The sequence below is a fragment of the Eptatretus burgeri genome, chromosome 5 (genome assembly GCF_056783735.1).
Source record: "Eptatretus burgeri isolate ZD-2024b chromosome 5, Ebu_testis_v1, whole genome shotgun sequence".
NCBI lineage: Eukaryota > Metazoa > Chordata > Myxini > Myxiniformes > Myxinidae > Eptatretus > Eptatretus burgeri.
The window spans coordinates 102842658-102868326 of NC_140965.1; the positions used below are offsets into that span (position 1 = coordinate 102842658).

At 43.7% G+C, this 25669-nt stretch overlaps 2 protein-coding genes across 4 annotated transcripts in view; one reads left to right on the forward strand and one right to left on the reverse strand.

The window, feature by feature from the left end:
* Window positions 1–9837, reverse strand: part of UBL5 (ubiquitin like 5) — a 28348-nt gene extending 18511 nt beyond the window's left edge. The window contains exons 1-2 of one of the 3 annotated variants that reach the window (XM_085883256.1): window positions 9741–9837; window positions 2197–2258 (exon numbers count right to left, since the gene is read on the reverse strand). In XM_085883256.1, the coding sequence (XP_085739382.1) occupies window positions 2197–2252 (56 nt within the window). In that variant the 5' untranslated portion in view covers window positions 2253–2258; window positions 9741–9837. Of the gene's footprint in view, window positions 1–2196; window positions 2259–9283; window positions 9504–9527; window positions 9537–9740 lie in introns of those variants that run through there. The other 2 variants (XM_085883257.1, XM_085883255.1) reach the window with 2 other exon arrangements.
* A 3010-nt stretch (window positions 9838–12847) lies between these two features.
* PIN1 (peptidylprolyl cis/trans isomerase, NIMA-interacting 1) overlaps window positions 12848–25669 on the forward strand; it is an 89854-nt gene continuing 77032 nt past the window's right edge. The window contains exon 1 of the mRNA XM_085883262.1: window positions 12848–13025. Within this exon, the coding sequence (XP_085739388.1) occupies window positions 12965–13025 (61 nt within the window). The 5' untranslated portion in view covers window positions 12848–12964. The remainder of the gene's footprint in view (window positions 13026–25669) is intronic.

A 25669-nucleotide genomic window follows, 5' to 3' on the forward strand; every position in this document is an offset into this window, starting at 1 on the left:
GTATGCAAGTAGTGCTCTTCGAGTACTATAACTTTCATCATTTACGTTTTTCCCGATTCCCGCCAGTTTGCCCGTGGCGTCCCCTCGAAAGTCAAAAAATAAAAAAGGCGAACCGTGTACATTGCTCGTGAACCATCGCCATCTCCAGACTTGTCCATCTTCTTCCTGTCGGTGTGTATCATTACCTAAAAAAGCATGTTGTTGTTGTTCGTCTTTCGGCTGCTCCCATTCGCGGTCGCCACAGCGGATCATCAGTTATGATCCGCATACTGATTTGGCACAGGTTTTACGCCGGATGCCCTTCCTGACACAACCCTGGTCGCCTCTTACGACACAGGGATTAGGATTTGGGTTTCGCCATGATTCCGGGCTGCTCTACACCCTTCCCAGTGCAGAGCCCCCGTCCTCAAGCGATCCTCCAACCCAAACCTCCGAGTAGCCGGATTACAGGCGCACGCCACTACGCCCGGTATTACCTAAAAAAGCATGTCACCATAGTAAAAGGAAGAAAAAAAAGTTTCCTTGAATAAATTATAATGCAATCAAGTGGAAGAGCAAGCAAAATGTTTGAATAATTGAAATATTGTTGATCTCTAAACTAAAGGATTGCACTTATGGATAATATGTTGAATTTAATTAATTAACCTCCGCCAACGAAGATGGATGGAGGTTACTGTTTTCACCCCTTTCTGTTTGTTTGTTTGTTTGTTTGTGAACAGTATTACGGAAAAACTCCTTGACGGATTTCGACGAAACTTGGTGGGGGGTGGGGGGGTAAGTCTGGTCCAAGGATCATGCCATTAGATTTTGGACTTGGTCCAAAATCCAATATGGCCGCTATGGCGGCCAATTTGAAAAAAATTTTAATTTTTTTTTTTTGCATTTTTACATGTTTTAAGTGATTTCCAACCCCCCCCCCCAAAAAAAAAATGAGAAAAAAAAATTTTGCAACTTTTTTTCAACAAAATTTCGATTTTTTTCTTTTGCATTTCTTCATGTTTTAAGTGATTTCCAACAAACAAAAAAAAACATGCCAAAATTATAATTGTGGCTGATTTTGGAACTTCAGGTGGATATACCCACGTAAAATCAATTTCTGTCTCAAGGAATCTAGTTATGACGAATGAATTGAGTAAGTAAAAGGGAAAGTTGCAAACTATAACTCTGTGAGCACTGTTGACGTCAAATTGAATGAATAGGATATCAGGTTCACTTGAGTGACCTTGCAGTATTGGCGGCGGAGGTTTTGCACTCTACCGAGTGCTCCCCCTCTAGTTAATAATTGCGGTTACCCTCTTTGATGTTCCTATCTGAGCATATATCTTATTAAGATGGGATCCCTGGTTGAAATCCTCTTCGTTCGTATGCAGCATAAAGCTGTGTGGGACAGGTATCATTTGACCAATCATTTTGACCCATCATTGGCTGAGGGTGTTTGACCCATCAGGGTGGGGGTTTGACAGATATCATTTGACCCATCATTGGCTGAGGGAGTGGCTGTGCCGCTGATACAGTGCTTTCTGCTGGTTAGGGCAGGAATTTGGAATTTGATCAAGGTGCCGATATCTCGCCTACTCTTCCTGAAGGACATCGTAGGATCTTTAAAGTCCACCAACGAATGCTGGCAGAAGGGACACCTATTTAACGTTCATCCGAGAGATGGCACATACGTTGATTGAATCTCCCTGCCTGTGAAACACCAAGATGACAGTTTGTACCTGGGTAGAGATTTAAACCCAGTATATGCAGTGTGCGTACCGACAGGCTATCCTGTCAGCCCCCAGGTATAAATGAGATGAGGACAAAAAAAATATCCTCTTCTGATTTTCCCACTCTACTAATATCCTTCTAATTCAAATAAAATCAATTGCGATACCAATGCAAGTTCCACCATATGCCTTTGCAGGTTACAGTTTAAAAAAAACAACAAAAAAAAAAACAGAGAAAATACAAACCGACAAGAAAAACGTGGGATGCCGGAGAGCAATTGCTTGTATAAATTTGAAAGTGTACGTTTTTATGGCCTGCATTTTCTGAAACAAAAAACTCCACTCCCAGACAGAATTATGAAGTAACTCATTCTTAAAGAGAAAGAACACACTTCCTGAAAGGCAAGACTGTCCCACACAAATGTTGATGAAAAATGGATGCCGAGTCTTGCTTTGAGCAGATATCAAAACTTCAGAAAAAGGATACTTGCATTTCACTCGCACTTTCTTACCAAGCCGGTCATTGCATGTAATCTCAATCATATTTTCCTGTGCATTCCAAAACGGACAAAAAACAAACAAACAACTCATCAGGTACGTGTACAGCTCTCGAATGTGCAAAGCAATCATAAAGCTACCTGCAACAGTTACTCAACAAAGTTATATAACCGAAGATGTTCCTCATCATTTAAAGACAGCCGCACAATGCGGATGCATATTCTTAGCAAAAAACAAAACAAAACAATTCTCATTCTTTTAATTATAGAAAAAAAATAAGAAAGAAATGTTCTTTGAAATCGTTCATGCTTACATGTAAGAAAGACCACAACAATAAAAAAAAGTATATATATATATATATATATATATATATATATATATATATATATATATATATATATATATATATATATACACACACACACATACGACTATATGACAAATCAATATAAATGTTTAGTACCTTCTCAGTCGACTCAAAATCTGAAATTTTGAATAGTGATGCAACTCAAAGTCAGGATTCCAGAAACAATTCACAAAAATATCCAGAAAAATGTTGGCCAGTGGAGCCTCACTCCCTCAGCTGGAAGAGGGGTGGACCTTGGACTGCACATATACAAAGAGCTCATACTGCTCACTCCTTCTTCATTTAATTGACTGCATGCATTTATATGACTTGTAGAATGCAAGCACAGCCCATCTATAGTAATCGATATCAGTGTGTGTGTCAGTGTCTCTCAGCATGAAACGTTTTGGCCTGCTCAACAATGCCTTGACTTTGAACAGGCCGTGACGGTTTCTTAATGATAAAACACATAAAGGTTTTTTTTTTCCACTTTCCTCACTCATATAACCGAATGCTTCATCTTCAAACCTACAAATCGCTCGATAAATCGCAATGCTTATAAATAAATTCCTGGAGATGTCAGTATTTGTAGATCTATTTCATTTCTGCAATGAGAGAAGCTCTAGAATCCCTTGAACCAGCTGTGGGCACTGAAACCATGAACCAGCCACCCTAAGTCCACAATTTCTTGCAAAATCAAGGAACTTAGTGCTACTCTGGTTCACAGTTCCAGACCCATGGGGCCCAACACACATCTCATAACCATCCCTATCAGTGCAAGTCGATGCATTTAAATCCTCCAAGACTTGAAGAGCATCTCGCTTGGGGCACTGATCAACCACAGACTTTGGGGTCCACTGGGTCTTTTGGGTCCTTAAAAGTCTTGGGGGTCTTCAACGGTCAAAGGGGTTTCAGCAGTCTAAAGGGTCAAAAGGAACATTCCAATAGTACGTAATTAATAGAGACGTACGTGAGTGACATCAGGGTGCAACAGACATTCAAACAGTACGTAATTAATTTACAGTACTGTGCATTTCACACAGCTTCACCGCTTCACGGACTATCCTACAAGTCTGGAACCATAGAGGAAAACGATTAAAACAGTTTGTATTCACAGAATATTATATTATTCACAAAATATTCACAGCATGTGTTCAATGTGTCCACCATTATGATTGATACATGAATGCAGAAGAGATATCCAGTCAGCAATCACACGGCGAATGGTATCAGGAGTGATGGTGTCACATGCGTCTGATGCGCTCCTGTAAATGTGTGCACCCTATCCACAAAATTCCATCCGTCGGTGCGTATCATCTTCGCTTAATTTCTACAGGACATGAAGCTTGAAAGGATGCAATATCGGTGTTTGAAGAATGTGATGGATGTTGCTTTTCGACACTCCTGTCTCAGCGGAAATCCGCCGAAGAGACTTTTTGGGGCTTATCGTGAAATGAGCGAGGATGGTAGTGGCTGTGTCATCGTTGCTGGATGTCCTCCGAGGTCCACTGCGAGGTTTATCTCCTATGGATCCCGTTTCCCTTGAACTTTGTTACCAGTTTGTCGACACGGCTGTGTGTTATCAGTGCGCGGTCCGGATTCAATCTGTTAAATTCCTCAGCAACCTCCCTACGACTCCGATTTCCTTCGAGCAGAATAACCTGGATGCGTTCTTCCTTACTCAGCAACATCATAGGCACCTACAATAAACAAACAAACAAAAAAAAAATCATAAACTCCTTATTTTGCCCAATAGTTCCAGACTTATGGGACACCCTGAAGATATATATCAGGTAGGTGTTAGTAAGCACCATGTCCACACCTTTCGTCGAATGTTAAGCTGGGGACAAAGTCTTCCTAGAGTGAAGTTGATGGCATGCCATCGCAAATCTCCAAGCTTCCCACCTCAAGCACAGTGGAAAGATGGCAAAAAATTCAACCAGGCATGACCCAATATCTAATTTTGAGTCAATTTTTTTGCCGTTTTGACCACTGCGACCCTAAATCCCCACCAATGGGGCATGAACTTGGAGTCAAATCCCCCAAAAATCGTTATATATTTAATGTGTCCCCTCACGTTAATTGCATATACAGTTTCATTCAATGTTTTTTTTTTTTTATACATGCACCCATAATTTCCTTTTTTAGTATTTGACATTTTCAACCCATCCCAGGGGGTGGGGGGGGGAATGATGCTGTTCGCACACCTTGTCATGTTGTTGAACATATCTTACCAAGTTTGGTGAATTTCTGCACAACCGTTTAGGAGATAGCGTTACGGACAGATGGACGGACGGGGTCAATTGCAATATCCCCTGGGGAATTTTTTTCAAAAAGCATGGGGATAACAATAGCTGGTTGACATTGAAAGTGAAAATCTCATGGCATCTTTTGATGAAGAATAAACAAGTTTTTGGCAGCACAAAGACCAAATTCCAAATTCCCACACCAATGAGCAAGGGTACTGCAGCAGCAGCAGCACAGCCACACCTCAGTAATGATGCACCCAATGGGATAAATTCATAATCAAGTCCCTGTCCAATATGCATTCACTAATGACATCGACGCAGCTTGGAGTCAGATGGAATATTGTCATGTCCAGGATGTCTAAACCCTACCTGGATGGATGGCAAAGCTTCTCCCTTGAAGGCCTACAGCTGAGACTCGGAGATTAATGCGCATGGGAAGGGGGTGCAATGGCAGAGGAGCACAGCACAGGGGCGCTGCACCAGGACAGCATAAGGGGGGGGGGGTGGTATATACTAGAACCCCACTACAAATACATGGTACAGCTTCTTAAAAGGAACACATTAAATAGAAATAAACAAATATTTACAAAAGACAATAATTCAAAATGGTAATGGGAACAATGAAATAAATATATTCTACAGTCGAGGTGCCTCTTCACACAGACTCAAATACAGACAAAGGGAAAACGAAATAAAAAGAAAACCCCTCCTTTCGAGTATTCTTGTACGTAGCTTGGCCCAGAGCTGGTCTTTGTGGAATCTGGAATCAAGGCCCCTGTATTCGCACGTGCAGACGCGCACAAGAAATTGGCACCTCGTTGCTTCTCTTGTAGTGGCACTCCACACCAAGGCTCAGAGCCCCGGTGTAACAGCTTCATGCGCCGATCATCCTCACCGACCCAACCAAGATCCAAAGGCCAGTGTCTTGCTTCATCACAGAGCCAAATTGCCTCAGCACGAATACAACGATCATGCTGTCCTTGTCGCGTGCGCTCACCCTCAACTCTCTCCTCTCCAAACAATGCGCAACTCAACCTTCCTCTTGATCATGTCTATATATCCTCCGCCTCTGGGGCATGGCCTGCTCTCACGAAACCTGGGAAGGTGGGGCTTCTGCCTGCTCGGCTAGCTTCTGACGTCACGCCCATCAATGGGTGTGACCGCCTGTTGTCACCCTTTGAAGGCGGGGCTTTCTGCCCACTTGTAGTTGTCTTAGGGGTGTGTTGCCCACTTTTATTGCCGATCTTGAAATATAAAAAGATAGGGAAAAAAACGCCTACCAACGCCTACCAACCAATGCCGGTAGATGGACACTTGGCTTAACATGCATTTGAGGGACGGCACTTTGTGATGGGACGACCTGCCTGTGAAACACAAACCCAGTCGTATATAGTCTGGTAGTGGATCTAATTTAGACCGCTCAAAGCAGGTGCACAACCTCTACATCAAACTGCAGGAGAAATGTGCAGGAGTTCTGAAGCACTCCCATTAAATACAAGGAACTCTGATGCAGGAAGAGGCCATTTGGCCAATGAAACATGTGCTGAAATTCCGGAATGGGTTATAAAGCGCAGGTATGTCCACCTTGCCACAATATAAGGTTTCCTGGTCTAAACATCTGCAGTGCAGAGACAGGCGATACATTATGCTCAGACGAAGTAAAATCTGACATTTGTTTCTTTGCAGGAGTGAGGCCCTTGGAAGAGTCATGGAGAACTGACAGTGGGCCAAACATCAAGGGAATAAATTAATAGAAAAAGAGGAGAGAGAGGAGGGGGCTGAACAGAAAACATCTTGTGCAAAACTATCAAGGAGCATTGCATTATAAGGCACACTATCATTAATCCAATAGCCAAGGAGACTGCTTAGGCAGCACCAACTCTCTGCACAGAGTATGGCCCCAATGGATGGATGGATGGATCCTTAATCATGACAATGCCTGGCTACGGGTATGCAGTAGCATTGACCACTTCACTCAATTAAGAGTAAGACTCTTGATTGTCGACAACCGCTTTGGTGTACACAGGGCCAGATTTGGGGCCATGTGACCCAAGCGACCGGGTGCTGGGTTAAGGCTGCCATGTTTGGGGTGCAACTGCCACAAAGGTATTACAAGGAGATTTGATGCAGGAGGCCATTCGGCCCACCATCCCTGCATGACACAAACACCAGATTAAATAAACCTGTCAAGCTAACGACTTAATTTAATTGGAGTTATGGAGGGAGCAATGGGGATGAGAAAACTGTGGCTGACTCAGGGACATCAGCAGGTTGTTAACCTCCGCCATCTTCGAAGATGGATGGAGATTACCGTTTTCACCCCTTTCTGTTTGTTTGTTTGTTTGTTTGTGAACAGTATTACGGAAAAACTCAACGGATTTAGACGAAACTTGGTGGGGGGGGGAGGGTTTAGGTATGGTCCAAGGATCATGCCATTAAATTTTGGACTTGGTCCCCCCCCAAAAAAAAATTGTTAGAGAATTTTTTTTTTGCATTTCTACATGTTTTAAGTGATTTCCAACCCCCCCCCCCAAAAAAAAAATGTTGAAGAAAAGAACTATAACTGTCAGCACTGTTGACATCATATTTAATTAATAAGATATAAGGTTCACTTGAGTGACCCAGCAGTATTGGCGGCGGAGGTTTTGCACTCTCCCGAGTGCTCCCCCTCTAGTTAAAAATGAAATAATCATTTTATAATTTTTTTGGGTGGGGAAAGGTGGTTTTCGGGTGAAGAATGTATAACACCGATCACACACAATCACTTGATGAGAGACCCTCTCACAGACATCAGATCACACTCAGCACAGATGTACACAATCATCCATCCATCCAAACTCAAACTACCTACAAGTCCTGCCAGTATCCAAGTACCCATCCAACTCCAGTGCTTCTAGGTACCGAAATCATTACCATTTGAACGTATCTACCGTTTCTGCTGCCACTTCCTTTCGAGGGAGACCATTTCATGCATTCACCACTCTTTGAGAGAAAGACCATCTTAACTCACAGGATGTGGCCCCCTGGTCTTATCACTGTCTGTTGTGCTGTAAATCTCTTCTGCACCTATTTTGTCTACATCCTTCATTATCGTCATCTTAAATCAATTGTCTTAAACATCTTTATATTACTTTCAGCCGCTTACCCAATATGCTGTATCTATTTCTCAAAACCTCTGAGTAAACTTTCCCAAAATAATTTGCTCCTTGGTGTACCATAACCAACTTCTTCCTACCATGACCCAATACGATGTCATTTACCCTTCCTTCAATGTCCCTAACTGCAGCTCCTGCTACTTTGAAACTGCACAGAACTCTATGTCTACAATCCTTCCTGCCTACATGCACTACCACCATCACCACAGCTGACACTCACTACCCCCTCACCACAGCTTACTCTCACTACCCCATCACCACAGCTTACAATCACTACCCCCATCACCACCACCGACAATCACTACCCCATCACCACCCTACACTCACTACCCCATCACCACAGCTTACACTCACTACCCCATCATCACGGCCAACACTCACACCCCATCATCACTACCTTCACCCACTACCCCATCACCACCACGACAATCACTACCCCATCACCACAGCTTACACTCACTAAACCATCACCATTGCTTACACTCACTACCCCATCACCGACAAATCACTACCCCATCATCACCGACAATCACTACCCCATCACCACCCTACACTCACTACCCCATCATCACTGCCAACACTCATGCCCCATCATCACTGCCACCACTCATGCCCCATCATCACTGCCAACACTCATGCCCCATCATCACTGCCTTCACCCACTACCCCATCACCACCACCGACACTCAAACCCCATCACCACAGCTTACACTCACGACCCCATCACCATTGCTTACACTCACTACCCCATCACCGACAAATCACTACCCCATCACCACAGCTTACACTCACTACCCCATTATCACCGACAATCACTACCCCATCACCACCCTACACTCACTAACCCATCACCACTGCCTACACTCACTAACCCATCACCACTGCCTGCACTCACTAACCCATCACCACTGCCTACACTCACTAACCCATCACCACTGCCTACACTCACTAACCCATCACCACTGCCTACACTCACTAACCCATCACCACTGCCTACACTCACTAACCCATCACCACTGCCTACACTCACTAACCCATCACCACTGCCTACACTCACTAACCCATCACCACTGCCTACACTCACTAACCCATCACCACTGCCTACACTCACTAACCCATCACCACTGCCTACACTCACTAACCCATCACCACTGCCTACACTCACTAACCCATCACTGCCTACACTCACTAACCCATCATCACTGCCTACACTCAGTAACCCTAAACCGAACAGCCAAACTTTTTCCCCCTATATTAACTACAGTACGTACATTGTGGATTGAATAAGTGCGAGGACAACATTTAACATTATTTTCCACACAATACCAATGATTAGCGGTGTGGACAGGCGTCGAAAATCCTGTCCGTCTTCAGGATCGCGTTCAACACGACTGATTACAAGTTTATTAAATATAAATACAATTTCGCGCGAAAAAAAACACTCCGAAAACCTCATGTAACTTTCGTACATTACAAAAATAACTAATCACACAAAACGGCCATTCCAGATATATCATATGAACATATAGCAATGTGGAAATGAATGAGAAAATTAATTAAAATATTCTACCTTTCCGTCGGATAGCGCCCCAAACGGGCCTTCCTTCGGTTTCGGAGTAAAGCACCCAAAACGTCTCAGCAGATTCGCCTCAAAAAATAATAATGTATATATGTACAAACACATACACAGATGCCAGTTACCCCCCGTTTGTATAACTGGCAGAGTACCCGTCCTTACGGGCGATTTTGTTCCAAGCGTGCAACGCGTTCTTTTGACACGTACCTTTACTTGGGCGGTGTATAGGCAACTGACAGCTACTGTTTATAATTAAAAACACCTCACAAGCACTGTAAATCGTGCAGACAGGTATAGTGTTTACAGTAAATGTTGGACACTTGTAACATTCTCGCCCACCTGTAGGCGGCGCGACACGGTACACGTTTACATTGATAATTTGGTCCCACCCTTCACTCACCCCACCCCAAGCTAACAGCAAAGATTAAAAAAAAAACACCCCTCTCCATTAATATTTGGGTCATACAGAATCCTGTGTACAAGATGTCTGGATGTAATCAGGCCGGGACTGTAGGATTAGCGCGATAAACTCACAGAAACACCGGTCCGTGAATTATAGTAAAGGATACTGTGATGATGTAATATACTTGATCGTTTTTGACTATTTATTACTCGTGCATGAAGACTGTATCTGCAGTAAAGTTAAGGAGTAATCTGAAGACCTGGGGGGTGCAAGAAGTACTTAAGTCACGTTTTTGAAAACAAGCTCAAATGAGCTAATATCCTCGTCCTCTTAATGATGACGTCATAAAAACGAATATGACATCATTGTGATGTATCAGGTTTGCGATAAATTGTCTGTGCTAATGCCCGGCTTGATTCACGTAAACAAAATTCAAACAGCTTGCCCAGTTTCAGAGATAATGGTAAAGGCGATTTCCATTAGCGGCGATATTATGACGTCAACTTTTTTTCAAGGAAGAATTTCCAAAATCAGAGATGGTTACTGCCTGCGCGTGGGCTTTCTGCATATACATGGCAAGTTTCACGAAGATCCGATGAAAACTGTGGGTTGTGAAACAAAAAATGTCAAAAAATAGGAATGACGTCATAAAAATTGATTTGACGTCATAGTGATGTATCATATGTGAGGTAATTCATCTCTGCTAATGTCCTGTTCGATTCCCGCAAACAGAATTCAAAAAGCTTGCCGAGTTTCGGAGATAATTTTTTAGGTGATTTCCACTAGCGGAGATATTTTGACGTCATAACTTTTTTTCTCGGAGGAATTTTCAAAATCGGAGATGGTTACTGTCTGCGCAGGGTATTTTTACATATATATGCCAAGTTTCAGGAAGTTTCGATGAAAACTGTAGGCTGTGAAACAAAAAGTCCACAAGAAGAAGATGAAGAACAACAACGTGAGTAAGACTTAGAGATCCTCCACGAGGATCTAAAAATGAGCTCGCACTAGTACAATAATCTGTAATGGCCGGAGCATCATTTGATACCAAAAATTCCGAAAATAAGTCCTCAAGTCCTGTATATTGGTGTATTGGTGTATGGTCGTTGTTGAATTCACTAAAATGTAGTGCAAGAAATACCCAAGTCCATAATGTTTGAGCAAGAAGTTCCTAAGTCCATGACTGTCCAATCAAAATGCGAGTATGTGTCACGTGACAAGTTATGAAAATGGTGACCATGGAGGCCGGACAGCATGGTGTGAATGAGGATAACCCTGATAACAGGCATGACGGGGGCAAAAAACGTAAAAGAAACCCTGGAGACTGGGCTAGAAAGAGAATGAAGGATGCCAAAGCATCAGGTATGAAGTTTCTATGCATTATACTTCGCTGGTACTGAAAAAGGCACTACATTCGTCATCAGCTTTTCAGCCATCATAAAACTGTGCATGTGGCAGTGCAGTGTAGTGCAGTGTAGTGCTGTGCTGACCCACATTCCCCATGTATTGGATGTATGTACACTGTACAGCCCCATGAGACGTAGTAACAATTACTGTTTGGCAATCAAAAATGAGCAATAAAGGGCTTTGTGTGTTAAAAGTACCCAACTCCAGCCATTTTGTCACAAAAAGTACCTAACTCCAGGTATACCAAAACGTCCAGGTATACCTAAAAGTATCTAAGTCCACAAAAAGTACCTAAGTCCAGGTATTCAGCCAGAAAAAGTACCTAAGTCCAGGTATTTAGCCACAAAAAGTACTTAAGTCCAGGTATTTAGCAACAAAAAGTACCAAAGTCCAGGTATTTAGCCACAAAACGTACCTAAGTCCAGGTATTTCGCCACAAAAGTACCTAAGCCAAGGTATTTAGCCACAAAAGTACCTAAGTCCAGGTATACCTGGACTTAGGTACTTTTGTGGCTAAATACCTGGACTTAGGTACTTTTTGTGGCTAAATATATTTAGCCACAAAAAGTACCTAAGTGCAGGTATTTAGCCACAAAAAGTACTTAAGTCCAGGTATTTAGCCACAAAAAGAACTTAAGTCCAGGTATTTAGCCACAAAAAGTACCCGTCCAGGTATTTAGCCACAAAATGTAATTAAGTCCAGGTATTTAGCCACAAAAAGTACTTAAGTCCAGGTATTTAGCCACAAAAAGTACCCGTCCAGGTATTTAGCCACAAAATGTAATTAAGTCCAGGTATTTAGCCACAAAAAGTACTTAAGTCCAGGTATTTAGCCACAAAAAGTACCTAAGTCTAGGTATTTAGCCACAAAAGTACCTAAGTCCAGGTATTTAGCCACAAAAAGTACCTAAGTCCAGGTATTTAGCCACAAAAAGTACTTAAGTCCTGGTATTTAGCCACAAAAAGTACCTAAGTCCAGGTATTTAGCCACAAAAAGTACTTAAGTCCTGGTATTTAGCCACAAAAAGTACCTAAGTCCAGGTATTTAGCCACAAGTGCCTAAGTCCAGGTATTTAGCCACAAAAAGTACCTCAGTCCAAAAACTAATTTTCTCGTTTTCTTCGTAATAAAGGATTATTTTTCCACTAAAAAGGATTTGTCCGCTCTGTATAGCCCCTGGAACCAGCAACAGGTTCCATATAATAGTATGCCACCTTAAAAAAAGTATCTGCAGCATGTTTTGAAAACTTTGATCTTCAATATGTCAAAAATGTTATTTTGTGACTGAAGTACTTCTTGCACTCAGGTCTTCAATTTAATATTGAGCCAGTTAGTTCAATGAGCATTTCCTTCTTCGGGTAACGCTCTGGTATTGCTTCCAGGAGAGAAAAAGAAAATGAGATCCTTCACATCTCCATTTTAAACCCGAAATACCGACATCCGACGCGAATCGGAGGCAGCGAATAAAACGATTCGTGATTGTTGTAAAGTCTATAATTATGTTTCCTCCAGATAGCTTGGAGGCGTCATACGTTCGCCGAAGGTAGTGTAAGCAGGCCGAATGCTGCCCTAGGGGCGGGATTTTATTATACAAGAAGTTCGTGGGCCAAAGAAGAACCAAATGGCTGAGGAAGAGACACCCTTACCCCAGGGTTGGGAAAAGCGGCAAAGCCGTTCATCTGGTAACATTTTCGTCATAATTTACCTTTTGATATATAAACCGCAATCAATGTTTGACAAGTTTAGTTTGTTACATTCTATAAACAGGTGATTGTGAGGGAACAGGAATTCGCCTTGATCGTTGTACCAATTTCTGGAGCTGCGCCTTTGGCCTGTGATTTGTTTTGATTACTTGTGATTTGTATGTATTTATAAATATCATGGCGGAATAATTGTAAAATCGGAATATAAAAAAAATCTGCTGCCGTAACTTATAAATCTTTAATATTGTGACAAGCCGGGAGGTGACGATGGTTCGCGGGCATTGTTGAGGAAGCCCTACCGTAAAAACCTATCTCTTCCGTCAAACTTGACCAAATGAAATCGGATTTTTTATATGTTGTACTTATCGACATTACGCACAGCTTCTAGGAAATGAAATTGCGAGAAAAAAAAAATCGAGAAAAAATAAATAAATAAAAAGTTCAAGTGGGCGTGGCTCCGCCCACAAGGGGCGTGGGACGCCCCTCACACAAAAAGACACAACTAGACCATGATATCTAGCTTGTGTCCAAGTTTTATCAAGATCGCATCAAACGTCACGGAGCTATGCTCTGGAGAGAGTCACACACAGACAGACAGACAGACAGACACACAGATACAACGAAAATAGTGGTCACTGCTGGCACCCGCGAACCAATAGGGTGAGGGGGGAGGGTGGGGATTAAAATCTGGTGGTAAGAGGGTTTACGGATATTTGGGGTGATACCTGTATACCTTGTTGAAAGTATTTGCTGCAAGTTTAGTTAACATTATACATCAATGCCCCGATTGGGGAAGGACATTTATTCGCTATTATAATTGATGAGCGCAGATTTCGATGTGATCGATGCACCTTCGTTAGTACATCAGGTATGAAGCTTGTGGCCAAGTTTCATTAAAGTCTTGTGTTTGGTTCAAGCGATAATGACTGAAGTATTTTACTGATATCCGAGCGATAACTCACTCACATCCGGACGCTGCTCAATCGGATAAGTTCCCCAGACTAAAATCTAGGTGAGCTAAAAAGGAAGCCTTTTGTTCTTGCGCTGGTTGAAAGAGCTCAATAATGGGAGGTGATGTGCTTCTTAATAGCAAAAAAGGGGGGGGGGGATTTGGGGAGCGTTGGAGGCAGCCATCTGTTGCTTATACACCGCCCTGGTTCAATGTTTGGGCTGATTGAAAGGAAACTTTCTCGCTGGTTGTTATCTCCATTTGCAGGTTTCAGGAGGTGGGAGGGAGTTCCTCCCAGAACTCAATCTCCACCTCCTATTTTATTGGTGAAGGATCATGATTCTCAAAGCCTCGTTCCAAGGGATCTTTTCAAAATCTTCAGTGAACCTCTGACAACCTCCACTTGGAGCTCGTTTGTTGTGATATTTCCCAGGAATGATTTTTAAATAATTATCAGTTAGGGTTTTCTTTATCATTCCTCTAGGGATGACCATCGCTGGTGTAATTTCAGCTTTCTTCAATTTCCACATCATTTGACCTCATTTTTCAGATCCTGATATTTCGTCTTTTTAATTTTTTTTTATTTCTGTGGCATTTAGATTTAGTACACAGTCACTGGAAACTGAAACCTCAATCAACAATGCCGATTTTTACCCTCGCCGAAGGAGAGGGTATTGCCTTTGGGGCTGTCATCTGTCTGTCTGTCTGTTTGTTACCTCTGCCAACTAAGGTGAAGGCGGTTATGTTTGCACCCCTTTCTGTCTGTTTCTTTGTGTGCAGGATATCTCATAAAGTTGTTGACGGATCCGAATGAAATTTTGTGGACAGGTTCGATGTGTGACAAGAACGAACTTATTAGATTTTGGTGAAGATGCAAATCTGGATCTGGATCTGGATCTGATAAGTTTTTTTTATTTTTTTTATTTTTTTTATTTTTTTTTTTTATAAAGTGATTCTTCACCATTGAGCGATGGGGCTCAACCAATATATAGCATGATGCCTCAAAAAGTTGTTGACGGATTCGGATGAAACTTGGTGGACAGGTTGGGTGTGTGACCACGACAAATTGATTCGATTTTGGTGAAGATGCGAATCTGGATCCGACGACAAGAATTATTTTAAAGTGATTCTTCACCATTGAGAGATGAGGCTCAAAAACAATATATAGCATGATATTTCAAAAATGTATTGGGCCAGATATGTTCTCGTGGATCAGGCATTACAGGGCGGAGGTATGCCCTCGACTGAGTGTCCTTCGAGTTGGGGCAGTTTTTGTTTCTGTTTTGTTTTCTTGTGTAGTAGCCATCATTTGTATCTGTCCTTGGAAATTTGTTGCTAAATGGATTAATGATCCCTTTTCTGGTCTGCTTTTTTCTTGGTCATGTACAAATCTCATCGGGTAGTCTGGAGAGCTTTTCACATCCTCTGCTAGTCTGTCACATTCTTTTCACTTGGTTAAGCTCCATCAAACATCTGTAGCATCCTCGTCCCTCTTACCTCGTTATGTATTGGTGTTTGTGGAATATCTTGTGAATAGTTAAAAGTTTCTTTGTTTTGGTGTCGGGATTGTTGATCTTCAATTGTGTCCCGTTTATAATTGCACAGTTATATTGGAATATAGCGATATAACTGCACAGACACTACAAGTTGGTTTATAGTTTTGGTTTTGTTTCTTGGGGAGAGTGATGACTTCAGAATTGTTCTTATTCTGCATAGGTACTCTTTGCTGATTCTTTCTTTGTTGTATCTGGGGGCCTTCTCTATGCCGAGGTGTTTGTATGATGCTTTGTTTTCTTGTTCCTGGATTATACTTTGATCGATTTGCGATGTTGGCTGTTCTTTTTGTATCTCCTCATACAAATGTGCGTTTGGTGCACTTGTCAAGACCAAACTCCATTCGGATGTCCTCCGAGTACTGCTTTACTAGTTTTAGTAGTTCTGCCAATTTCTTATCATTTGGGGCAAAGAGTTTTAGATCATCCATGATCTAAAACATCACAAACAACGTAGGTGTGTCACCTTTCTTAATTCTTCGGTCATTTTCCTGTTGCATGTCAAACTGTATCCGGGTAATTTCACCGTAACGGACTAACATTCAGATAGAACTTATTGGCAGTTCTCAAAAATATTTCATGGAGAACAAGGTTATCGTACCAAATGTATGTTTATTTTGTGCAGTGAACAAAAAGGTGCCAGGAAATGGTAATGATATGAGATTAAAGAGCAGGTTTTGGGTCGCTGATGACTTCGTGTGATTCGAAGGTTGTAAGCACATTAATAAACGTGGGGTATTTATTTTCTTACATTTGAAACTCAAAATATGCTAAAATTAACTTTTAAGTCAAAACTTTTCTCGGTGATCGAAAAACAGACCGGAAGTTACCAAAAATGCTATGACGTCACGTTCTGCAAAAACTTCGTGAACATTTGGAAATAGCGTGTAAATAATGGCAAGATGCAAATCAGAGAGTGATTTCAGTGGCGATAAAATTGAGTGTGTTCATTCCGATATTGCCGAGGATGATAGGAATTTATACTATGGAGTTTCTGGCCCTGAGCCACATAAATTTGAGCCACTTTCAAGTGCCAGAAAACGGCCTATTTCGTGTACAAGTGGCAGGACTGACTGTCCAGCAGTTCACACTGACAGACTCCACCAGACATTGGTTTGTAGATTTTCATTTTCTTGTTCGATGTATAAAATAATGTAAAGTTTGATTCGTCTGTGACTTAATATAATAATTTTTTAACCCTCAAGTAGCCTGGTGTTTGCTCAGTGGTTATGGTGGTGGCTTGGAATCCTCGGGTCCTGAGTTCAAGCCCCGTTGGCCGCTGAATTAATACACCAGGGGGTTGACTCAGCCTGTCATCCTTCCGAGGTCAGCAAAATGAGTACCAGTTCCAGTGTGTGTACTGGTAGAGGGGCACTGCATCAGCGACACAGTCGCGCTTCAAGAAATGATAGCTACCCCGGCAGCTAAGCTGCCATACGACCACCACCAACTCTCTAGTCACTCAAGAGTCAGAAATAGAATGAATCAATAATGGACCCTTGGTGTTGAAGTCTTTGACAACTGAGCTTGACCCCAGCGAAAGTGATGATGGTGTGGCCGATGGGGAAGAGATTCTCAGCCGCGTTCCCCATTACGGGTTGCAACGTACGGACTTCCGGAAAGTGATGACTTACTCTATTCTAATAATTTCTCAATTTCTTATGCGCATTTATAGATAAACACAATGCCCCAATCCTTGAGAGGTGACACAGTGTGAGAAGATGAAGCAGGAGCCAGCTGAGGAGGAGAAGGCTGAATGGTGGGCACAGCGTCACGCTTGTTTTGAAACCGAGCTCACTCATTGCGTTGCCTTCGTAATCCTCGGCTGTGAAATGGTCACCACAAATTACAAGTCGATCCAAAGGGTCCTCTTTACCCGTTTTCTTTGGGGGGAAATTCGCCCGTTTTGTTTGTACAAATCTTATCCACTGCCGGTGAATGTTTGATTCCTTCGGGAATCGGTGGGAGCGATTACCCGTTTTCCAGCCATTTTCGCAAAACATGACGACACGTACGAGGCATGATGTACAAATATCCAAATAACTTTGTTCTACAATAATTCAAAAAAAAAGGATAATATAGACAGTTGCAAGTTCAAAATAAGCGAAAGAACTGCCCGCTGAACTGGACACTTCTTCAATGAGCGAGTGAGCGCTGCGAGTGAGCGAGTGAACGTGACGTCACCATCCATATATGGGCACACGGCTGTTTTTTTCAACGGCCTCGAGAAATAACAACTTCGGAGTTAAATTTCATTAATTTTCCCAATAGTTAGGCAACCACAATAGTTTGCATCGAACTATTTAATTCACATATAATTACATTGATAAATTTTCAGAACATGTTTTGTGACCTGCAACCTGCTCTTTAAGAATTTTTGCCTGAGTGCTACGGTATGATGAATCTTCGTAACGGACGTAACCGTCAAAATACCCCCTTTAGCATGATGATTGTTTTGCTCACAAATTTCTGTGAAGTGTTCTACGACAGACGACTAAATCTGGTATAGCAGCTTGGTATAGGTACGTCATTGTATTCCCAGTATTTATTTGAGGAATTAATGATACCGCGTAGGCAGTACGATGGCAAATGTAATGTAACGGACGTAACACCTGAGCATAACGGATGTAACATATCTGGACGTTTATTAATAAATGTCCGAAGATGCTTCCACAATGTATACAGACACTGCTTGATGAATGACTGGCCAAAACAGTGGTGTAGACACATTTCATCTTGAACTAGAGGGGGAGCACTCGGTAGAGTGCAAAACCTCCGCCGCCAATACTGCTGGGTCACTTAAGTGAACCTGATATCCTATTCATTGAAGGTCAAAACGGATCAGACTCGACTGAACCACGATTGAATAAACTAAACTCGATCGACCCGCATGTAGAAATGCCAAAAAAATAAAATCGAAATTTTTTTGAAAAAAAAGTTGCAAAATTTGTTTTTTTTCTCTCTAACAAATTTATTTTTTGGTTGGAAATCACTTAAAACATGTAGAAATGCAAAAACAAAAATTCAAATATTTTAAAAAAATGGCCGCCATAGCGGCCATATTGGACTTTGGACCAAGTCCAAAATCTTATGGCATGATCCTTGGACCATACCGAATCCCCCCACCAAGTTTCGTTGAAATCCGTAGAGTCTTTTTCCGTAATACTGTTCACAAACAAACAAGCAAACAGACAAGGGTGAAAACAGTAATCTCCATCCATCTTCGATGGCGGAGCTTAATAAAAACCAGTTAAACCACTTTTTAGTGGGAAGTTCATCATTTTTCATGCTGGTCATCTGGCACGGTGTAACTGAGCAACTGATGAGCTACTACAGGCAAAACTTCGTCAATTTCAGAGAATATAAATAAATGGATTCATTGTTTTGTTCAACATTTATGTAAATGTTTAACAAAACAATGAATCCATTTATTTCAATTCTCTGAAATTCAAAAAATCATAAATCAAATCCAGGAACAAAAATACTGGAACGAGAGAAATTTGGTAATAGTAATTCCAAAAAATTTGGTGAACAGCATGCCAACGTCAACGTCGAAATCAGTAAAACTTTGAAATCCTGTGGCTAACGTTAGTCAAACGATGAGCAAATGCAGCATTGATTTCAGGCAGGCAAGGGAATTGGAACGAGGACACTCCCTGTAAACCAACGGGACAATAAAAAATGACTGACTCATGGACGGTGTCAATGTCATCCCTCGCTGGCCACTTGAATGTTGCAACTCCAATCGTACTCTGATGAAGGAACTTTACAGTCCAGAACCCATCTCGTTCACCACGACTGAGAACACGGCCAATGTAAAGTCCACAGCATAATAAGCTTCCCTCTCTACATCATATGGTGCTCTGATGCACTGTCAGGCACTGATGCACTGTCAGGCATGTCAGGCATGTCAGGCTCATCAGCTACCTTTACCAGCTGGATGATCTTAGAGGGTGGCTGCAGCCCTGAGAAAGGGCTGATCACTGCCTCTTGAAGAAAGCCAGGTCCAACACACTTGAAGAAATGATGCGCCCTAAGCTGCGGGATGGCGCTCGGTTCCGTTTTGGCCCAGAGGGTGTCCAATTCCTGCCGCACGATGTCGATATCCGACGACAGCACATACAATATGGTCACACCTGGACAGCATTCTTGAGCAACCTTAGCGAACTGAGCGGCATCCTGGAAAACTACTTGTCCTTCACCGTTCCACCAACACTGTCGACTGGGCCTTTACTATGTGCTGTTCCAAAAAAAGACCAGTCAATGTCCGTAAGGGTGCCGGACATTTTTTGCGGCCACAGCAGGAGGCTCGGGTTATACCTGTTTTTGAATTGACTGCCGGCGCCGTTGGAAAAGATGTGTAGTTTTTCGATGGTCTCGTTCTCGTTTTGGTTTGCCGCTTCCAGGATTTTGTGATTGAACGCAGCAACAGCGTACTTGTCATGACGGAGTTCGTCTACTAACCACCACATATGACCGAACACCATCAGGCGTATTAAGCACCACTGTGAAAAGTGTCACGCTGTCGTTTCGCCAGTGAGCAGCCATGATTTCGTTTTGATGCTTCAAAGAGAAGTTTTCCGAAAAAATCTTCTTGTAGCTGTCTTAATAAGTATATTAAGTAGCTTCGCTGTCCCACATGTCGGGAGATGACGCACTACTTCATAGCGTATGGATACATTCTTAGCTCAATTGGTGTTAGGTGTGGCGTCAAAATTCAGTCAAAAACGTGGCCCAAAGAAACTATGTCTTTGTTTATTTTCACCTTTTTGGCACCATTTGGTCTATGGGTGGGTCTGGCATCAGAAGACAGCCACTCCAATTCTCAATAACCGGAGTGGGTGAAATACTTACAGGGAATCCACTTCGTAACGGACGTAACCCTTTGGCATATTACGTCCGTTACGGGTAATCCGGTTACGTCCGTTACGGTAATTTTAGCCCCGATAAAGGGTATAATTCTTATTGGACTATGTTACTCTATTAGCCGTACAATTAACCAATAAAAACATAAGTGGGAAGGTTGGAATATCTTGAGCTATGGAGAAAAAGGACAATTTTACAATTTTCGTAACGGACGTAACATCAGCCTATTAAGATTTCGTTCCACATAAAGAAAACTTATAAGTAGAATTCAGTCAGAACTAACAGTTCATGGTGAATCTTCAATATATGCTATATTGACATCACTAACCTTTTTGGCCACGAAGTCTTCTTCAACCCGGATGTCGTTGGATATAAATTTGGGAAAATTGATGTACTTCTGATAGACTTTGAGGCAAAAACAAAATGGCGTCCAAATCACGTGACAACAGGTCCGCAGCTAATATTGCAAAAATTCAATCATTTCAATTCATGATCTGTCATATGGTATATAAGGTTTAATGAAAAATGTACTTTCAAAAAATAGCCACCAGGTAACTTTTCCCATGGAATTACCAATCCGTGTCCTTGTTCATTGATGAAGTTGCTCAGTATGTCCAGAGCCAGACAAAACAGGAGGGGGAAAAGACTGTCACCTTGTATGATAACACGTCGTACCATTCCTTCCATGTGAGGTCGTTTCAGAGTTGTGTTCCAGAGCGTCATTGCTTTCTCAATCAGTGTGACTATCTGGGGGTCAATTTTGTATTCTTGCATGCATTTTATAATCAATGAATGTGGCCACTATCAAAGGATATTTTGTAATTTATCCATTCTGTGGATAAGTTGGTTAGTTGGAGCTTGCAGTTTTCGAGTCTGGTTTTAGTTAACAATAAATGGTCTTTTGTTCCGTAGCATCCTCTTTTGCCTTCTCATCTGTATGGATTGATTTGAAGCAATTTTTACTTAATTTCTTTCTCTCTGAGGAGTGATTCTGTGTTTCAGGGTGGGACAGATAGATACACAGCATTCGCCTATGATACATACTGTACTCACAGGTGCTGAGGAATATCCACACAATGTAAAATGTGACTTCAAGTTCTCAAGTCCACCCCTACAAACCCCAAGTCATCAAATCCCACTCCAAAAACCACTGAGTTTCAACCTCCACCTCCCAACTCTGTCCCATCTTTGCCCCCCCTTCTCCTCTGATCTCCGACTCTTTGTCCTCCCCTCCCCCATCCCCTCATCTCACTTATAAATGCGAAAGGGCATTCTTACATCGATCCTTTCATATGTAATATTGTCACCACAATCACCGCGTTTGAAGTTGTCTTTCAGGCCCACCCAAATTGGTCAGTGCTGCAAGCAGTCGACGAGTGAATATTGATGACACAGCTACAGCCATACAAGCTCTATTTATCATAGTTGCTGTGATTGGCAACCCGTTGTGTGATGCACCATTAATCGCATGTTATTAATCCCATGCATTTCTGAACACTATCAAACTCAGGATTATTATAAATTAGCAGGGGTACCTGGCATTGCCTGGTGCTGTTTTAAATCCTGTTAGCTCTGTGAAGAAATCAAAATTTATTTATTTATTTATGTTGTGAGGAGCTAAAACACTTCCCGACATCCACTAAGGAATGTGGTCGGGGATCATTTCATATTGCCTTTCACATAGCTACAGAGGCCTTGGCATTACAAAATAACAAGGAAATCCAACACAGGTGGACATTCAGCCAATCATGCCTGCACAAGCACCACACCAACCCAACCACACAAGATCCAAGATAGAAAATGCAAAAAATATTTTTAATGAATGAAATAAATATTTTTTTTGTTTTGTTATTTTGGGTTGTTTTATTTTTATTTTTTTTGTAGTTTTTTTGTTTTGTTTGTTTTATCCCCTTTTGTTTACCCTCGGTGGAGGGGGCATGGGTTTGGTTAAAAACACATCAACCACACAACCCCCTTGACAAAACTCCGTACACATGCACACAATCACCCATCAATGCTCAAACTACCGAAAAGTCTTATCACCTTCCGCATACCCCTCTATATCCACAACTTGCAGATACCTATCTAATTCTAATTTAAACTTATCTATTTTTTCTGCTGCCACTACCTTTCCAGGGAGACCATTCCATGCATTAACTACTCTCTGAGTGAAAGTTGCCTGCTTTGCAACCATCTTAGCTCTCCTCTTCTTTACTCTCAGGTGATGGCCCTTGGTCCTATCACTGTATACTCTTGAATAATTCATCTGTACTTGTTTTTTCTATACCTTTCATTATCTTAAACATCTCAATCAAATCTCCTCGTAACCACCTCCTGTCAAGTGAATAAAGAAAGCCCTGTTTCCTTCAGCTGCTCCTCAGAGCTGAGTCTTGCTCGGCCCGGAATCTATCTCGTCGCCCTGCACTGAACCCTCTCTATAGCATCTATGTCCTTCTGGAACTGTGGTTGTGGTGTCCGAGGTGCAGCGGAACTTGGAGGGCGAGAGCGTAGCAGTAACTCCGCTTTATTGCGCGTCCGAATGTACATCACTGCCACCCCTAGCGGGCGAGTCATGATATACGAAAACCGAATCACGTGATACAGCACACTCCTCCCCTCGTAAAATGACAATTCTAATGATGAAATGACAATTATAACATGACCAAACGAAACCAATCAACAATCAAAATCCTCCAAGTACCGCGGCCATCTCCTGACCCGCGTCGGACGGGCAGCGACGCCAGACGGCCCAGGCTCAGACGCCTCCCGGCTTGGTCGAGGTGACACTCGCCCCATCCGCAACAACAACCGCCCCGGCTGACAAGCTTGCTCGTTGTCCTCGGGCAGGACTGAATCAGGTGAACACCTCGCTGGCGTCGGCATGTCCGGCTCTGGCGATAAAACGTCTGGCCACGGCGACATTACAGGTGGGGGTCCCACATCGCTCGGCACGGGGGCGGGGGGGGGGTGACGCTGAACAGCGATCATGCATTTGGTCCACGTGCCGCTTCCACACCTCCCCACCATCAGTCCGCACCATGCAATTCGCCGGCCCCAGTACCACAGAGACCACAGCCGGTACCCATTTGGACCCGTGGAAATAATCACGCACCATTACCCGCTGTCCCACATCAAAACCGCGCAGCAGCGTCGGGCACGACACCTTATTTCATTAAACCTTATATACCATATGACAGGTCATAGTTCTGAAGCTCGACACGGGTTATCAGCATCTGTTTGACATGTGGTGCAACGCTTAACCAACCGCTCAATGTCTTTGTCCAACCCCAGCCACCACAACAGGCTACGAGCAAGCCTATTTGTCTTCACGACGCCAACGTGACTGACATGCAGTTCTTACAAACACCGCTGCCTGAACTTCGGTGGAATCACTGCCCTCATTCCCCACATAACGCACCGTTGGACCAACGACAGCTCCGATGCGCGCGACGCGAAAGGCTGAAATGCCGGCGTTGAAGGTAGATCGCTCCAATTCCCTGTAGAAATCGCCTGGACGACACAGACGAGCACTGGATCATGAGCCGATTCCACCGCGACCTGTTTGGCCGTGATCGGCCCGCTTTGGACCTGGCCCAGCGCGAACACATCAACCCGGTCGGCCAACTCAGACGCAGCTGGACCCTCCGCGCAAGGCAAGCGCGAGAGCCCGTCGCAATTAGCATGCTTTTCGGTGCTCCGGAACTGAATATCGTAATTGTACGCAGCAAGAAACAGACACCACCGCTGTATCCGCGCAGCCGCTACCACCGGTACCCCGCGTTCGGGTCTCAGGATGAATTCAAGTGGTTTGTGATCCGTCTGCAAAGTGAAATGCCGCCCCAGCAAGTATTGATGAAACCTCCGCACACCCCAGACGAGGCTGAGAGCCTCGCGCTCGATCTGGGCATATTCCCACTCTGCTGCGGACAGGGTCCGGGATGTAAAACAAACAGGCCGCTCGGAACCATCGTCCATCCTGTGGGAGAGCACTGCCCCGATGCCATATGCAGAGCTGTCGCATGCCAATAAGAGCGGACGCGCAGGCTCGTAGTGTACGAGGACCGTATCCTCTGTGAGCAGCCGCTTGACGCGGCCGAACGCCGCCTGGTGTGCAGGCCCCCAGGCCCAGCGCTCTTCTTTTCTGAGCAACCGCGTTAACGGCGCAAGCTGTGAGCTGAGCCCGCGCACGAACCTCTGGTAATACTGGGCCATACCAATGAACGAGCTCAGCTGCGTCGTGTCGCGAGGCGGTGGCATGTGCTGAATCGCCTCCACCTTCCGAGGGCCTTTCAACAGCCCCTCCGGCGTAATGACGTGCCTGAGGTATTCCAAGCGCTGTTTGAAGAACGCGCACTTGTCTCTGTTCAAGCGCAGGCCGCACGCTTCTAGCTTCGTCAGCACTTGGGCAATGTACGCAAGATGCTCGTCCGCCGTTTTCCCCGTAATGAGCACATCGTCCAGGTAGGTTTGAGTGGGCAGACCAATGCAAACCTGATCCCCGCACAATCGGAAGTCTCCATTCCGTTTCAGCACTGTGACGACCGGGGTGGCCCAATCTGAGTACGAAACCCGTTCGATCACTCCACAGGCCTCCAGCCTATCCAGTTCACCCTTGACCTTGTCCCGCAGGGCATACGGCACCGGTCGTGGTTTACAAAAACGAGGAACCACCCCCTCCTTCAGGAAGAGCTTTGCCTCCATGCCCTTGAGGTTCCCAAGGTCGTCGCAAAACAAACCTTGATGTCTTTGCAGAATCTTCTCCAACTGATCCTCCCATCGGCTCAGCACGGGTTGCACAAGGTGAACGGCGGCCCAGTCTAACCTGATGCGGGTCAGCCAGTCTCGGCCGAGGAGAGACGGACCCTCCCCCGCACGACGTACAACGGATGCGCGGCGACCTGGCCTTGGTACCGCACAGACACGTCTGCCATCCCGACTGGCGTTATCTTCTCGCGGGTGTACGTGAACAGTGTGAGGTCGGACCTGATAAGCTTCAGGTCGTTGAGTCTACGTGCGGTCTATTCACCGATGATCGACACCACGCTCCCGTATCAACCTGAAACGTGATCGGCGTGTTGTTCACTTCGACTTCCACCGTCATCGGGCGCGCCGCCGCAGGGCCAATTGAAAACAGGCCCATCAACGGCTGCCGGTTTCGCCCCGGGTCGCCGAGGTCGCCGAGCACATCGCCGTCCCTGACCTTAACGGTGGCCAACGCCCCTCGGCACATACGCTTCAGATGACCCACCTTGTGA